The sequence below is a fragment of the Hyposmocoma kahamanoa genome, unplaced genomic scaffold, assembly GCF_003589595.1.
Source record: "Hyposmocoma kahamanoa isolate Upper Pololo Valley unplaced genomic scaffold, ASM358959v1 102, whole genome shotgun sequence".
Classification (NCBI taxonomy): domain Eukaryota; kingdom Metazoa; phylum Arthropoda; class Insecta; order Lepidoptera; family Cosmopterigidae; genus Hyposmocoma; species Hyposmocoma kahamanoa.
This window is the reverse complement of record NW_020653337.1, coordinates 19104049-19121158: the sequence shown is the minus strand read 5'-3', so window position 1 is coordinate 19121158 and position 17110 is coordinate 19104049. Positions and strand designations below refer to the sequence as shown.

The following is a 17110-nucleotide window of genomic DNA, read 5'->3' as shown; positions in this document are numbered from 1 at the left end:
AGCTATATAGAAACATTTTTATTAGCTATATTAGTCGTTAAGTTCTTGTAAATAATGCATAATTTTTATTTAAGTTCAACTTACTTAATAAATGAAATATGTATAATAATGAAAATTATGTTCTTTCATTGTAGTCAACACCCAAATAGCTAAAAACTAAAACTTAAGAAATAACGTTGACATGCACACCGATTATATATATTGCACCGTTGTACAATTAATGAAGATTTCGAGTTTATTTTATTATGTAAATATATTAAAAATAAACATAAAAAAAATTATTTTTTGTCCCAAAATCAAGAGACTGACTTGATCTGTTTGCTAAATTTTAATTAAGTACCTAAGTTTTTTATATGTCTTTTTTTATTTTTAATAATTAAAATAATTGCATTGTATGATAGTAAATTGTACTCGTACGTACATTCTATTATTTTGACATTAAAAGTAATACCATAATTTAAACAGATATCAAATAAACATTATTATTATAATCTTTATCTCGCATAGGTGAGGTCAAATAAAATGGACCACAAGCCCGATGATTGAAATCAGTTATTGCTATGAGATGTGCGTCAAAAGACATAAGTAGCGATGCGCGATTGTGAATGATTTCGTTAATCGATTCGTTAGTAATCGCTAATCCTGTCATTCGAATGTCAAATTAGTAATCTAATTTTCATATTCGAATGATTTTAATGATCATTCATTACTAATTAGTAGTATTAATAGTGATGAAAGAGATTCAGTCTTTTAAGGCTTTTTAAAAAACCTCGACTAATTTTTAACGCTTCACGACTAGTCTAGTCTTTTAACCCTCAAGTCCTTAAGTCATAAGACGAAAACTGAAGGCTAATTCGAGTCAAAGTCTTTTAACCCTAGCAAGCTTAAGACTTTTAGAACTAAAACGACGAAAAAGACTAAAGCGACTAACGACTTATAGCCTCTGGAGTCGCGAGTCATGAGCCGTATGGCGCGATTTTATTTCTACCCACAAGGTATTATTTATTTTATGATTTTTACTATAAGTAAAAAATAAACGTGATTATTTACTACATACTACTTACGTCATTTTTATTTATAAACTTCGGGTTTAATAACACATAAAATAGGTATAAGTCCTTTGCAAACAACTCGAATCGTTTAAGTCGTTCAAGTAGTTTAAGTCTTTTAGTATAACGACTGAGTCATATTAATAAAAACTCGAATCCCCAGTCTTAATTTTAGAGGTCGAGACCTGTAAAATAAAGTCGAGTCGTTATAGAACGCTTTAAAAGACTGAGAGTCGTATTCTAGAACTCTACTCAATGCTCAAGTCAGGATTTGAGTATGGTTTAAAGCACTCGAAATCATACTCAAGTCCCTGCCTTTAGGGTCGTATTTCCAGTGCTTGTGTTGCCAGTGCAGTCCTGACTTGAGCATTGAATAGAGTTCTAGAATACGACCCTGAGTCTCTTTCATCACAAGTACTAATCCATAGATTTAGTATATACTAAATCTATGATAGATTCCATAGAGCATTTCTGCTCGTAATCACCTAGCCCTCTCTGACATAATGGTAAATACTGTAAATATGACCGGGAAAAAAGGGATATTTTGGCATGAATATGATGATTGAGGTGTTCCGATATATATCCGATATTCGACTCGAGTCGAATGATTGTGCTTGGATTAGACTTTGGCGAATGATTTGCCCATTCGAATGATTAGTATTAGTAACATTGAAAGTCGCGCATCGCGAGACATAAGGCTCGACGCCCACTGACAGGAGGGATTGCAAGGGATTTTTAGGTGACCAGTAGCAATACATCTAAGATTACGACATTATAGTCGCAATTTCAATGATAATATGATCGTAGCTGCATAATAAAGCTGCGGTATGCTTAGGGATGTCGAGTTGGCAGCCTCCGGAACGCCGGTGCGACTATGCTGATATCGGACGGAAAGCTTCGGTATGCCTAAGGGCGCTTAGGCATGCTTAAGAACGCCGCGTCGTACCTCGGCCACTGGTGGACGTGTTGCATTAAAACCCAAGGCATCGTAATTTCTGTAATATTTTATTCCCATTGTCGAGTGTCGTACATAGATAACATACCGGGCGTAATATATTATTATAGGCGTGATATATCACGTATTATTGTAGTATTTTTAACTAATAGCGTCTAAAAAATAACTTAAGTAAATATCAATTGACCATTAAGACAGCATTTTGAACTTTCGATGAAGTTAGTCCATAACCTTATGATAATTTTAAGTATTCATGGGGTTATAGTTAGTCCATACAAAAATTATAAGAACAAAAAAATTATTCACTGATTAATAAGTAGATTGGATTAAGTTTTATTTAATGTCAGGATGTCTTACCACCATATTATCCAATTATTTTTTTGTGAAATTATTCCACAAGTTTATTATAATTATTAAACAAAGATCGAAAACTTAGAAAAAATTTACTTCCATTCTGTTGAATTCGAACCAACGTCTATTAGCAAACCGTGACAGACGCTATGCCAAGGAAACGAACCAACGGACCTCACGATTTTTATCGTTGGGAATAGTGCAATTACCATGCCGGACTGCCACGCAGAGGTCCTAGGTTCGATTCCCGGCCCGGAGAAATATTTGTATAGCCTACATTTATTTTTATCGTGAGTCTGGGCGTAATTTGCGCTTGTCATGTGTGTGTCCATGGCACCCGCGACACAGGGTTTCCCTAGTGCGGGGCTATGTTGAGTGTGTGCGTTATTATTTATTATTATTATTTTAATTACGCGTATCTAGCATTGAATTATGCGTTTCCATTTCGGTAATTTAGTGTCAAATCAAATCCGCGTAGATGTCGTGTCAGCCAAATTGGCGTGATAGCCGAATTGGCGTGATAGGCAAATTGGCGTGATTTACGAGAATATAAATACAACTATATAATACAACATAAATTAAAGCTTACTCTGTAAAATTGAAATAACGAAGTAATAACGTTAAATCCCTTTCCTGTAAAATTTGGTTTAGTGCAGATATGCGCCTTTGACCAATACTACATGCGCGGATTTGCACTATCCCCAACGATATGTTTGTTGCAGAGTTTTGGTTTCTAACGACTTTACCGTAGCGCCCTCTGTGAGAAATCTATGAAAGCTGAAGCTGAGTTAAGAAAAACTTTTTTCTAAGTGTTCGATCATCGAGTATATAACCAGAAATGTTCGAAATTTGTGTAATAATTATAACAAAGTAGACTGGATGTTAAGGCATCAACATTAGGCTCAATTTACATTGCCACGAAATGGAACCGAAGTGAATTTTTGTAACGAAATTTTTTTATCGCATAATGAATTATGTAAATTGTGTAAGGTACAAACTAGACACTGTAGTTGTGGGAATTCCCGAAATTGCTCGACAATTCTTCGGAAGACGCGCGAACTGTTTTCTAGCTCGTATCTAATTTGTATGTTACACAATTGACACAAAAGTTCGCTTCCAGTCACGGTTTGTGTGTATGAGGTAACTTTATACATACACTCATCGAAAGTGTCTAGAGATCAAGGTATATTGTTTTAAATATTTGATTACCCTATTAAAATGAAATAAAAGTATCTATATAAATTTACTAAATTATTTATTTATTTTTAAACTATGAAATTGACCAAAAAAATTATTGGTGTTAAAAAATATGATTAAAAAAAATTGATTTTCAGTAATTGACAAAAACGTGTTTAATCACTAGACATTTTTTATGTGTGCATTTGTGTCATGCATTATTGTATGAGAAACTTAAAAAACAAACATAACTTATTGTCTCCATTAATATGAACTTTTGAGTATACATAAAAAACGAGTTACTAGAAATAATTATATGATTCTACCTTTATTTCGTAACTTGAAAAGAATCTACGAATTATATTTTAAGTTTTAATTGCCCGATGTGGCACTTGAAGAGTGAAAAAGTGATTTCGACCAAAAACGGAGTTACGAGGTTTTCAAATTTAGACGACGTCATGTAATAAGTTGTTTGAATTTGTTATTATTTTACCGTCAAAATCAAAGATCATTTATTATATTATAAATTTATTTTACCTATGGAATAGGTAAAATAAATTTACACTTGAAAACGTCACATTTAAGCTACTGCTCGTTCACTACGCTGACCTCCCTGAGAAGAACGAGCGAGAAACACTAGGGACTGCTCTTTTCAAATAATCTTAAATGCTATGGAATACACTATGAATCAAATTTGTGTGGATTCTGGAGCCGTGTCATCTCTCCATACATCTTTATCTAACACGAAGTCTTCAATTTTTTAATATGACTTTTCGATCAAAATATTATTGATGTAGTTTTTAAACTTAGGAAATGATAAATTTAATATATGCTCCGGAATCTTATTGTGAAAACGTTTACAGTTCCCCGCATACCGCAAATAATATCCCAGTATTACTCATACTTACATTTACATTTGACTTGAATGTGCAAAAGCTTTTATATGAAAACAGGACGGCGGTATATCACCAGGTTCCCTATTGCAGTTCGGAAAGTGTCTTAATGGCTAACAATACAATTCAATACCCATGTACCAGATTTAAAAAATATACATTATACAGATCATTGCATTAACATTTATAGCATACAAAGTAGCAAGGTGAAAGATAGCGCTTACAGTCTTATTTAAAATACATTATATACTCAGAGGTAGATCTAGTCAACAGTTAAGTTGCCCATAAAGTATTTTGGGTATAAAGATGGGCCGACTAGGCTGGTTTCAAGTATCATTACACATGTAAAGCACTATCTACATATTCATTTACTCATTATATCTACTTTCAATCCTGTGCTATCCTAATAACCAATGGTCGGCATAGGGTATTCCAGATGAGTAAGTATGTCTATGTATAGAGACAAGGAGTAATTAAAACCACCAAATATTAATTAATTACTTTTTCATCACACTTGCACGTAATTAGTTTAATTACATGCAGGCTAACTCGACTATAATGCCCCAAATAAAACTCTCGCCCTTTTTTCTTCTCATTACACGACAATGACTGTAACGAGAAGAAAAAAGGCCCGAGGGTTTTGTTTCAGGCATTATACTCAAGTTAACCTGCATGTGATCATACTATTTACTCGCAAATGTGATTAAGAACATTTGTGCGTTTCACGGGGCGGTTCGAGAATTATGAAATATGACTCCGAAAGCCTTAATATAAAAGCCTTCTAATAGTCTCGCTCGTAATACCTTATTTACTGCCCTTAATACACAATGTACTATTTCGAATTCCGGATCTCCAGAAATAGTTTTACTTCATCGAAAGGGAAGCTGAAGTTGGGTTTCAATGTGATTCTAGTGGCGCTATGTAAAAAACGCAATAAATAATGAACCTTTCACCAAAGTAAACATTGTTGTAGTAAGTTACAATCAATGGCATATTTTAACTATTAATGTAGATGTTGTAGATACTTCCTACGATGCAGTAAAACTATTTCCGGAAATACGGAATTAGAAAAAGTAATTCATTACCATGTTTTGGTTTTAACCACTCCATATCACTCCCTGTAAGTAACTATACGTAGATATTTATCTATTCATTTGGAACACTCTATTTCGACCATTGCTAATAAGAATCAGATAAAATTGGTTAATATTGAGGAAATTTGATGGCAAGAAAGATCTTATTACTATTCTAATGCAATTGGATTATGGACGTCGAAATGCCGAAATAAGCTCACTCAAACGCTTACATGCTGTCCAATTTCATCCAATAAATTAGCATCAGAAGGCATAGCTCATGCTGTACATTCTACACTCATGATTCAACAATCAGAATACATTCAAAGGTTAACCATCTACCCCAATCTAACCATCCAATAGGCACTTCACGCATATTATACCAGGCATCAACATCACACATCCCTAATACATGTTACCATACAGTACATTTAAATAGTAAATTAAAGTTACTACAATATCACAATGCTCAAACAATTTAGAAAGTTCATCTTTACACATTTTTAACCGACTTTAAAAAAGTACGTTCTCAATTCGACTTTTTTTTGTATGTATGTTACGCGGTAACTCCCGATTTTGACGATCCTTTTTTGTTGGAAAGAGGGTAACTCAGTATTGGACCCATTTATTTTTTAATTATTTATTTATTTTATTACACATTTATTACTTCAACAGTAGTACATATTATACTCACGGATAACAGTGTAACTTTACTATTAGTATTGTTAAGTACAATGTCTACCTATTACAGACTTACACAGCATTTAATGTAATAAAATAATAATAAGCAGCAAAATGAACAAAAAATAATTTATCGAGATCTTAGGTTTTCGCGATTGTTACACATATGAAATGAAACTATTTTTCCGGATATAAATCTCGTATATTTGTTTTTTCAAACAAACCTTTATGAAAAAAGAATTTATGAAATTACTGGGGAAGCGATTTGAGAATGTTACTTTTTTAAATAACATTTAAATTTGAAGAAAATATTCCACCTCAAAGGATGGCAAACTAGGTGTAGAATACGGTTTCGCGCACTTTCCGGTAACTGATCGCAATAAAAGTTGGCAAATACATGTAATTCCACGAACAAAAGTTCGTGTTGGTTTTTTTTTACATAATTATGAAGTAAAGTCTTGTCGAATTGAGAATCATCTTGGGGTTATTAAAAACCAATCAATGAATGGAAAGATCGAACACACATAGAGAAAAATTTCTTTGATCCTGCTGGACTTGAACCACCGGGGCTACTGCTCTCAAATAATAATATATTGCTCGCAAATAATTACTGTAAAATAAGTAATACTCAATTAAATTAAAAAGACCCTCGATGCTAATGAAGTTTTTTTTTCTTAATGTATGGCTTGTGAGACTACGTCTCAATTCTGCCAGTGTTCGTTTTCTAGTTTCATAAATGTTATGGAGGGTGTGTTAGAATTTTGTTCGGTGACTCAGAGGGAGAATCGAAGAGATTTTTGCACAAATTGAATTCTAGAACAAAAGAGACGGCACAAATTAGACAACACAAGTCGTTAGAAACTTGTATGTATGTTAAATATAGTAGTTAGTGCATTAATAATATTTACAGTTTAATATGATTAATATGGATGAATTTAAAAAGAATATGATACATTTTTGGGTGAGAGGATAGGGATTAGGAAAGGCATTTAAAGGAAGTAGGATGAGGGATAGAGGGAGCGAGGATGTTATATAGGGAACACTGTAATTTAGGGCAGTCAAAGAATATAAGGTCCACGTTTCCTTCGTTGAAGAATAACTCATTGTCACACAATGAGTGATTCTGTATCCTAAGTTTAGCCAAATGAATAGGAGTACACGCGTGACTTAAACGAAGCCGGCATATAGTCTTTTGATTTAGTCGAGTAATATTTATTTGACAGTAATTGTTTCTGACGGATATAGGATGAAGCATAAAAGTAGCCCCCTGGTATTACAGTCAACAAAGACGACTGTTCCAGCGTAATATCGTCAATAAATTAGAATGCCAATGGAGAGAAGTCATTGTTATAATTTGTTATTTAAAAGAGCTGACAGGTGCAAAAGTTGCAGAAATAAGGCCTTAATCTACCTACCTGTCTTTCATTTAGCTATGTTACCCAGTCAAACTGAACTTAATTCAGTTGATTGTAATAACAAAAACCCTTGGGTGATACGGTATTTACAGACATAAATATTGTAAAAACAAACCTATTTCAAAATTGACGCAAATTAAAACAAAGATAACAATAATAATTCGATCCCTCCTATGTAAAGTATCGTATGTCAAAATTGCCAAGTTTACAGGGAAGCGTTTTAAAGTTCTGAATTCACAGATATGAGCATAACACGTAAATTTAGAATTTCTCAGTTTTATTCGAGAACGAATTTTAAAGTAACGAGCTTTGCCAAATAAAACGGAGAAATGCTAAAGTGACGTGTTACGTCATTTCAGTGAACTCAAAATTTTAAAACGCTCCCTGTTAACTCGGTAATTTCGACATACGATATTTTACATAGGAGGGATCATTATAGTACAGGGAGTGCACAACAATAACAGATTTTTCTTACAATACTACCAAGTCTCTCTACATCAAGAATGCTAACCAATGTAATTATAAATAATAATAAATGCTTGAATATTATCCTCACACGGGCTATGAGTCAGATCTTAAGTGTGCGGTGCACCATAAACAATTGACATTACAGAAATCTATCGACTGAGAATTATAAGTACTTTACCAATATAGGTAACTGAATCCAGATTTATTTTATTGGGGATTTCATGTTGAACTCTTTCTAACACAAACGAGAATAAAGCTTTCGAGAGTGCCCCTCGAGGATAACACAAACCACTCAACGGGTTAACATTATCAAGAAAATTATCACATTCTATAATGCAAATATAACATAATATACAAACAAAAACAATACATGGTTGCATAATGTGAATTGAACATATTATATTACAACTCATTTGATAAACACTATACACAATCATATTTACATATGCACACAGCACAGCACAGTCACAAAATCACATCCAGGGTAGTTCGCTTCGTTACAGGCTGAATATGACGAAGCGGTAGGCGTGGCGCTACCTCACGAAGAAGTCAGGCCGGTAGTAGGCGTAGACGCCGAGAAGTACGGCAGCGGTTGCTAGCAGGTAGCGCCGCGGCAGTCGTGCGCCGCACACGGCCAGGCCGCGGCGCAGACGCGTCACCAGCGTGTCGCCGGCGCCAGCGCGGGCTGCCGCGCGTCTGCGCATGCGTTGCTCGTCGCGCAGTCGCTGCTCTTCTCTGTAACACATCATTTTGATTAAAGGCCATCCGCATTGTAGATCCCTGATTCTCAGTGCGCTTGATACGTACTCTTCTCGCTCAAGGCGTTGCACGTCCCGCTCCAGTGTCGACGGTGGATGCGCCTCGTACAGTCGCTGCGCCGTCGTCAGCAGCTCTTCGAAGGGCAGCGAGTTCGGCAGCTACAACAACGTTCTTTGCTTATTACAGTACGGCGGCGGTGCCTACACAGCGGAGGCGATGCTCACCCGAGACAAGAGGCAGTGCAGCATCGCCATGTCGCATTCGCACTCAAGCACTTCGTCAGCCCTGTTAACAACAATGAAACATTACAGTGAAATCATCAGCTTTTGCACGGAAGATCAAAATCGAACTTCAAGTCGGTCACGCGGACATACCTGTGCAACACAATGGCGACAGTGACGTAGACGGGAAAGAGCGGAGGCGAGCATAGAAAATAGTCGTAGAGGCGCACCACGTCCGCGTAGCGTGGCAGCGAGTGACCGAACCAGGTGAGGTACCACGGCAGCGCGAACATGGTGCCCACAGCCGCTTGTTGCAGTGTGTCAGCCAGTTCTGGGCTGGCTCGCCGCAGCGCCGGCAGCAGATAATTAAGCCTGTGTTGCGTGGCGCGCATGGTAGGCTGCATGAAGGGCTCCAGCGGCGCCTCTTCTGTCTCACCGTCACGCGCCTCTCCCGTCGACAGCCGGCACAGCAGTGGGAACGCTGCGCGTGCACCGCACACCAGCAGCAATGTGATGGCCACATCGTGGTAGCCCTGTGAATTAAAAACTGTGATATTCTTTTGCGATTGATTTGCAATATAACTTCGCCTTAGAGTGAAAACCTCCCAAATGCGTTTTTTCTCAATTTTTTTTTATAATGTCAAGTGACGGGACGAACAAGTCGTGCGCGCAGTGGTAAGCTGCACGCCTGCCCATAATAGTTGCAGTGCCACTCAGAGCTTTAAATCGCAAAGATCTGAGGGGCAGTGCCACTGCATATCACCCTGAGACATAAGTTGACAAGTCCCATGTGCCTGTAATTGCACCAGCACTCTCACCCTTCAAAACCGGAACACAATAATGCTGACATTACTGTTTGGCGGCAGAAATAGGTAAGGTGGCAGTACTTCCCTGGATGAACTCTTGCACAAGGAACTTTATAATCATGTTCAAACATATTATTAAAGTAATATTGTATCCGAAAGAGGTATAATTTAACTAATATAAATACTAACTACAAACATTATTGCATTTACTACATTTTACACATTTTTATATTCGTCCTAAAAATTATATAGAAATCACACACGAGGTATTCACTCTAAGACGACAATAAGTCGTTTTGACAGTCTAAAATTATTCTAAATGCAACGGAGGGTTTACCTGGTAATATTTAAGGTGTGGGTAGCGCATGATGACTCGCAGAATGAGCACGGTGAGCTGGTCCTGTAGTGCTACACGCCGTGCATACGGGATGCCTGGCGGGAACCGCTTCAGTGACCGGTTCACGTCAAGTACCACCTATCATAAAATAATATTAATAATTTAATAACAGTCATAAAAGATATGAAATCAATCAAACAGTGTCATGCAATAATTCGAACTGTGAGTGTTTTTTTATATGCACACACTCAACTACTACCGCACTAGGGAAACCCTGTGTCGCGGGTGCCATGGACACACACATAGACGTCCACAAATTACTCCCAAACTCACGAGAGAAATATATGTAGGCCGTACAAATATTTCTCCTGACTCGGGAATTGAACCTGAGACCTCTGCATAGCAGTCCAGCATGGTAACCGTCCAACCACGGAGGTAGTTACGTTAGGAGGCAGTTGAAATATGCTTAGTGAAATAAAACCATAAGTAATAGATGTCTCAAGGGCAGTTGGGATTATATAGAAATTGATCAGTTTTGCTTGGAAGGATTTTAATATTTAAAAAACAAAATTATTCCTTATTACATATCCAATTCCGATTTTGTGTCAAGCATTATTAAAACTCATATGAATCTGGTTTAGTGATTAAATGATCAAACATTAAACACAATTATAATAATAATAATAATAATAACGCACACACTCAACATAGCCCCGCACTAGGGAAACCCTGTGTCGCGGGTGCCATGGACACACATAGACAACCACAAATTACACCCAAACTCACGAGAGAAATAAATGTAGGCCATACAAATATTTCTCCCGGCCCGGGAATCGAACCTGGGACCTCTGCGTGGCAGTTCGGCATGGTAACCGTTCGGCCACAGAGGCAGTTATATTTTATTTTTAATTTAATTACCATTCTTATTTATGAACATATTCAATTTGTTAATAATTTTATAACCTTGTTAACATGCATCAAATTATAATGTCCTTTCTATATACAGAGCTTGCTGCAATTACCTACAATAGCACTATATATTACCTGATTGTATTCTGGATGTGTAGAGAGTTCCTCAAGAGAAGGTGGTTCGGTTAACTCTGCACGAGTCACTCCCACAAGCAGTGGCCAGATTCTTCTTCGGTATTTATCTGTTTAAATATTTAACGCATACATTTACATCATATGTGAAGTGATTCAGACCCAGATAATATTATTGTTATAATTACGCAAATATTCAGTGTACACTATAACTAAAATATCGCATTTTAATTTAGTGCTTACATTCTACATGAATATAGGGTATCTAGAAAAATACCTTTTTCAGTTTCATTACAAAACTGAGGGCACACTTGCTTGGGTCTGAAGCATGTAATTATATTACTTGTACATTGGGCATTTAGAGCTTTTCCCATTGCAGTTTACTGGGTGTTAGGAAATTATAAAAATCTGTGTATTTAATAGAAGCTGAATGATAACAGCAAATTTCTAAAATACATTTCACACATTCACAGTCCATGACTGCCTATTTATGAATTGATGATGTTACTGTTGCCTCACAAGACCTTGAAAAATATAGCAACTGTAAACTTGCAAAGTAATTTTTACAGATTATAATCACACTTTGTGCCCCGTAGAAAGTGTAATATGGTTTTTTTAATTCATTGGACTGGTTCAGGTTTTTTAAGGATACAGGACTTATAAGGTTGTTCAAAATCTTATATGGTATGAAAGTGTATCTTTAAGCCCATCCCACCATTTTAAAAAGAGATATACATATATTGACAAAATCTTTTTGGTAATTTTGACCAACTTCTGCAGTCCTCATTTTTTTCTTACAATTCATTAAAATGATCCTTGCATAAAACTAAGTCTAGCACTAATGAAAAAAAATTTGACAATTTTATTCGTTTTGTATGAAAAACATTGGATTAAATTAGACCAACTTCTGCTGTCCCAATTTTTTCATCCCTTACAATGAAATGATCCTTACATAATACTGAATTGATCAGCACTAAAAAAAATTTTCATCAATTTTATTCATTTTTATGGACAACTCACGCGTAACCAAAAATGGGCTATGCCAAAATTGTTAACACAAAACAAGACTTAATGGTTCCTAAGACAGTTTTGTTGTATCTTCTATAGTTTCAGATTTCCCCATACTGTCCCATTTAAAAAAAAATACTATACCACTCAGACACCCCACCAAATACAACAATAATTGGCCATAGTTATGCAAACTAGAACCAACCCACAAAATTTCACTTTCGAGATAATTAGACTTTTGTAACAACAGTGTGTGCATTGTAGCATTAAGAATGATATAGGGAAACTATTATATTATATAGCAATAAATAGAAAACATTACGTATCTTTTTATTTAGTTAACGAGAACAATGTTCTAGTTTTCGTAATGAAAATGCTAAAGATCTACAGTACTTCAGCACATGTGACATGGATCCATTTAGCATACTTAAAAAAATACATTATATGAAGTTAAACAGCATGGTTCTTTTAGCTATTAAAAAGTTACTTATTTAGGGTTGGTACCCTGAAGGACTTTTATTTTCTCCATTTTGGCTTGATATATGGCCAGGATCTTTTGTGAGTGGGTAAAAGACACGTCTGGTGTTCTACCTAAATACATAGCTCTATTTCACTTGAGGTGTAGGTTGGTACTTGTTTGCATAACTATGTCCAATTACACTCATGGTCGTACTCTAGAAATGCATTCATCATCTTTAACAATAAAGCAGTGGAGAAAGACTGACACTCTTGGCAATGAGTGAGAAATGGTTAGTTTCCAAAGAAGTGTTATCTATAATATGGATTTAAAAATAAATATTATCTATATAACATGCATTAACTATAGTATAGGTATTTGTAGATAAACATGTCTTTCAATCACAAAACTTATCAATATTGCACAAATTTCAAACACAATTACATGTTCTATTGGTTACCTGATAGGAGTCCCCCTTTGCTCTTGGCCAAGTGCTGCCATTCTTCCACACTCACCGACTCATAATCTTCAAGAAGTTTTTCGATTTTCTTGCTTTTTTCTACGTTTGCTGGGTCTTCGAAATCGAACTCTATTAACAAAATAAATATTAAAATTAATCCGTCTTTCAGAATACTGCTTCGGAGATGTCACGTACATGTCTAACACTGGGTTTTATGTCACAACTGTAACGTGAGCACAATTTTGTTTGCCTATTATATTACAAGTTTCCTTTACAATACCTTCATCAAATTTTAAATCTGAAGGCGTAGATATGTCATCAATATTTCGAGTGTGATTTAAGTCCAATACTGGCTTTTTGCGAGGTGGCGAACAGTTGCCGTTTCCACTACATATATCACCAGCGTCCGTGTTAAATTTATTGGACTCCATTGCGTGTTTTTACGCGTTATTTGTAGAAAAATTAAGCAAAAACATTACACCATAATTGTTTTATTCGCTCTACGATTTTATTTGCTCGGATTTGTTCGCTGGCTGCTTGCTGCAGCAGTGTTGTTTAGATTTTAAATCGATTGACCGTGACAGAGCGGTGTTGTCGAGAATCGATTCAATAAAAAACTTAATAACGAAAGTTGTAAACGTTCTATTTAATTGATTTTTTAAGTATTTTATTTGTTACAATTAAATTATAGTTATTCTTCGATAAAGATAAACTTGATAATTCAGCGATTATAAAAGTACGTGTTTAGTTGAAATCGATTTATATTGTTTATCGGGTTCGTTGTCTCACTAGCAATTCTACGACTAAAAAAAACAAGTAATGTCAACTCGTCAATAAAGTTGTTTTAAAGGCTTAGCATTTTGGTAATTGAGCCGTCGTTGAATCGTCTTGACCAAAATTATATGTATACGTGTATGCATTCCTAATTAATTTCAGTAAGCTTATTTGGTTCAAGAACAAATATAAGAATGTCAATACGTACATTAAAGTTACCATTTTCTCAATTTTTTTTTTAAATACCAATGACGGAATGAACATTTCGAGAACCTGGTGATAAGCCACACGTTTGTTCATAACAGCCAGTGCCAGTAAGAACTTTATATCTCAAAGATCTGAGGAGCACTGCCGCTTCACCCGTCACCCGTCACCCTGAGACATAAGTTGACAAAATGTGCCTATAATTTCACCAGCACCCTTAACTCTTCAAAACTGGAATGCAAAAGAAAATGCTCACAATGTTTGGTGGCAGAAATTGGACGAACTCTTTTCACAAAGAGCTCTACTACTACTAAAATATATGTCTCTGGTGGACTATTATATATACATATACTGTCTGACTATTTGTTAGTATGAATAACAACAACACCAGGGTTAGTAAGTATAGGTTCTAGAACATGTCTTTGAAATAAACAAATACTAACATAGTTCAAGCTTACATAATTTTACAGTTAGAACGTTGATAAAGTCAATATCAACCATACATTAGTCATAGTATATAACAATCGTCCATCTCTACAAGTTACGACACCTCCTCAATGAGCGACCGCCGCCGCGGCAATCTGATAATACGCTCACTGCGCCATGGTGCTCCTTGTCGGGAAGTCGTGTCATGTGGCGAATGTGTAGTGGCAGTGCATGCCGTAATGGAGTGGCCACTGAGTTCTGGGTCCCGATGAAATTGCAACGGGTTTCACCACACTGGTGTTTATATGAGGCGAGCCTCGAGTGGTCTGACAAGTTGACCAATTTGACGATTCGGATGGTTGTTGCGAAGTTGCGAGCCTTATATCGATAAGGCTCCGGCTGTCGATTTCATATGGACGACGGTAGCTGAGAGCCATCAGTAGAGTTCTTGTTGGTGACTGATAATAGTAGTAATTTTACAATACAAGATAAAGTGATTATAATCCTACTGGATAATTTTATACATATAAGCGGTTTGCTAATAATTCCATATAAATGTTGTTATTATTAATGAAATTCCCTGCATTTGGGGAATTCCCCATAAATTGGCAACACTGCAGTTAGTTCAGAAAAAGTCTGACGAGAGAATTGGACGCCTATCGGACGTGTATTGAGTGAATCCGATCCGATAGTCGGATCCGATGATCAGATACGAAATCGGTCGTGTATTCCCGCGCTTAAAAGTAGTATCCTAGTGTTGACGTAAATATATTGACCCGAGGACATACAAAAGGGGTTCTGTATAATGAAATCAAAATTAATATACTAAGGTACTCTGTTTTTACTTTTCACCAATTAGTTTTGCCTTTTAAATACACGACCGTTACATTACTACCACGACCAAATTGAGCGCTTTTATGATACGGGTGGCATGTTAATTAACGAGCCGAGTCCGCACTGCGAAACATTACAACGCGTTTTATTTATCACTGCGCAAGGTTTCTTAATAACAATACTATTACAGTGGGATCATTGCGGGGTGCTGTTCGCGGTGCAGATAACTCTTAAGTGGTATGGTAGTGATCATAGCCTTGTAGAAAGCAGTGCGGAATAAATAATATGACAATTCTATTTCACATAAAATATAATATTATAGCTTTACGTACTAAGCACAAATAAATTAAAGTAACACGATATGCAGTAAAAATAAAATAGATATTTTCTATGTCTGATATTTACTGACATTTTGTATATCTATAAGTGTTCAAAAATCTCATGTCTTGGAAGTCGACATGAAAACATAAAGCCCGATAGATAAGGAAGCCTCTCGCCGTAGATAATAGCAGGTCGTGCACCAATAGTTTCAGTTAATTTCGATATGTGCAAAGAATAAAAATCATTAGATTTTGTTTATAATATTAAGTGACAGGATGAACAAGTCGTGCGCCTGATCGTAAGTTACACGCCTGTCCATAACAGTTATAGTGCCACTCAGAGCTTTAAATCGTAAAGATGTGGGAGCCATGCCACTGTGTTCATCACCCTAAGTCATAAGTTGACAAGTCCCATGTGCCTGTAATTTCACCAGCACCCTTACCCTTCAAAACCGGAACACAGTAATGCTGACATTACTGCTTGGAGGCAGAAATAGTTAAGGCGGCAGTGCTACCCTGGACGAACTCTTTCACAAGGCGTTCTACTGCTACTAAGGTACATAAGAAGTACTACAAAAGTAAGTAGCAGTACCTACAAACGGAACTTTTGTTTTCCCAAAATTACGAAATGTAGGTTACATAGTGGGTCCAAAACGGATAAGTGACTTGAAAATCAAAAATATGACAAAATCAATACAAAATTTCAATTGTTTGGTCATTATTTACAGATAGATATTATGGCAAATAGGTTAGTCTGATACCTAACTTCCTGTACTTTTTTCTATCCTCTAAGTACCTAACTCTGACTCTTATTACTCAGAGCATGGGAATTACTAGACATGCTGTCTGAGGTTCCTACAAGTCAAAGATTCCCATCGTTACTTGATTATTACTACTGGGCAAATTATCCTGTACTAGGACATGATAGGTCTGAAATGTCGTCGTGTAAAAGACGTAATAGCAAGGCGAGACAATGCGAGACGAGAACTGAAATCTTGTTGGCCTATTTCCACAAAAAATTGCCATTAATAGAAGATTTAGTGGTGTTCAGTTTGTCTAGCGATAAACACGCGGCTGAGTAACGTGTCCTGTAAATTATTATTATTAAATATGTTAAAGGAAGAAGAATCAGATGAAGCCATCTTTTCTTTAAATCTCAATTCGTACGTACCCGACAGTCTCGCGATTGACGGTAATAGCCATTGCGACTTTGCGCGTGCTTGCGCTGCTCAAGCGGGCACTCGCGAGAAATCTGCATGGTGATTTTGATTCAAATCGGAATTGAACCGATCGGGTAGTCCATCCGCCGCAATATTACACGCCTCGACCACAGAACAAATAAGTAATGAGAACGGACACTCTCCGCCCCTCCCTAACTTTAGATACCGCACCGCGCCCCGCA

At 36.3% G+C, this 17110-nt stretch overlaps 1 protein-coding gene across 1 annotated transcript; it reads right to left on the bottom strand.

Annotated features, from left to right (window-relative positions):
• Positions 1–8036: 8036 nt before the first annotated feature.
• LOC113234161 (TBC1 domain family member 20) lies at positions 8037–13581 on the bottom strand. Its single transcript, XM_026469438.1, has 8 exons — positions 13431–13581; positions 13151–13279; positions 11229–11335; positions 10185–10322; positions 9195–9574; positions 9045–9105; positions 8869–8978; positions 8037–8796 (listed from the first exon to the last, which is right to left on the bottom strand). Exons 1-8 carry the CDS (start codon positions 13579–13581, stop codon positions 8595–8597), a joined length of 1278 nt encoding a protein of 425 aa, XP_026325223.1. The 3' UTR covers positions 8037–8594.
• Positions 13582–17110: the final 3529 nt, after the last annotated feature.

Bases quoted from the DNA above. Each gene is read 5' to 3' on its own strand.
- LOC113234161 (XM_026469438.1), bottom strand. From the start codon at position 13,581: ATGGAGTCCAATAAATTTAACACGGACGCTGGTGATATATGTAGTGGA. The intron at 9,106-9,194 runs GTATGTCCGCGT...TGTTGTTAACAG, and splicing joins GTCGCCATTGTGTTGCACAG to GGCTGACGAAGTGCTTGAGT. The intron at 8,797-8,868 runs GTACGTATCAAG...GATGTGTTACAG, and splicing joins CAACGCCTTGAGCGAGAAGA to AGAAGAGCAGCGACTGCGCG.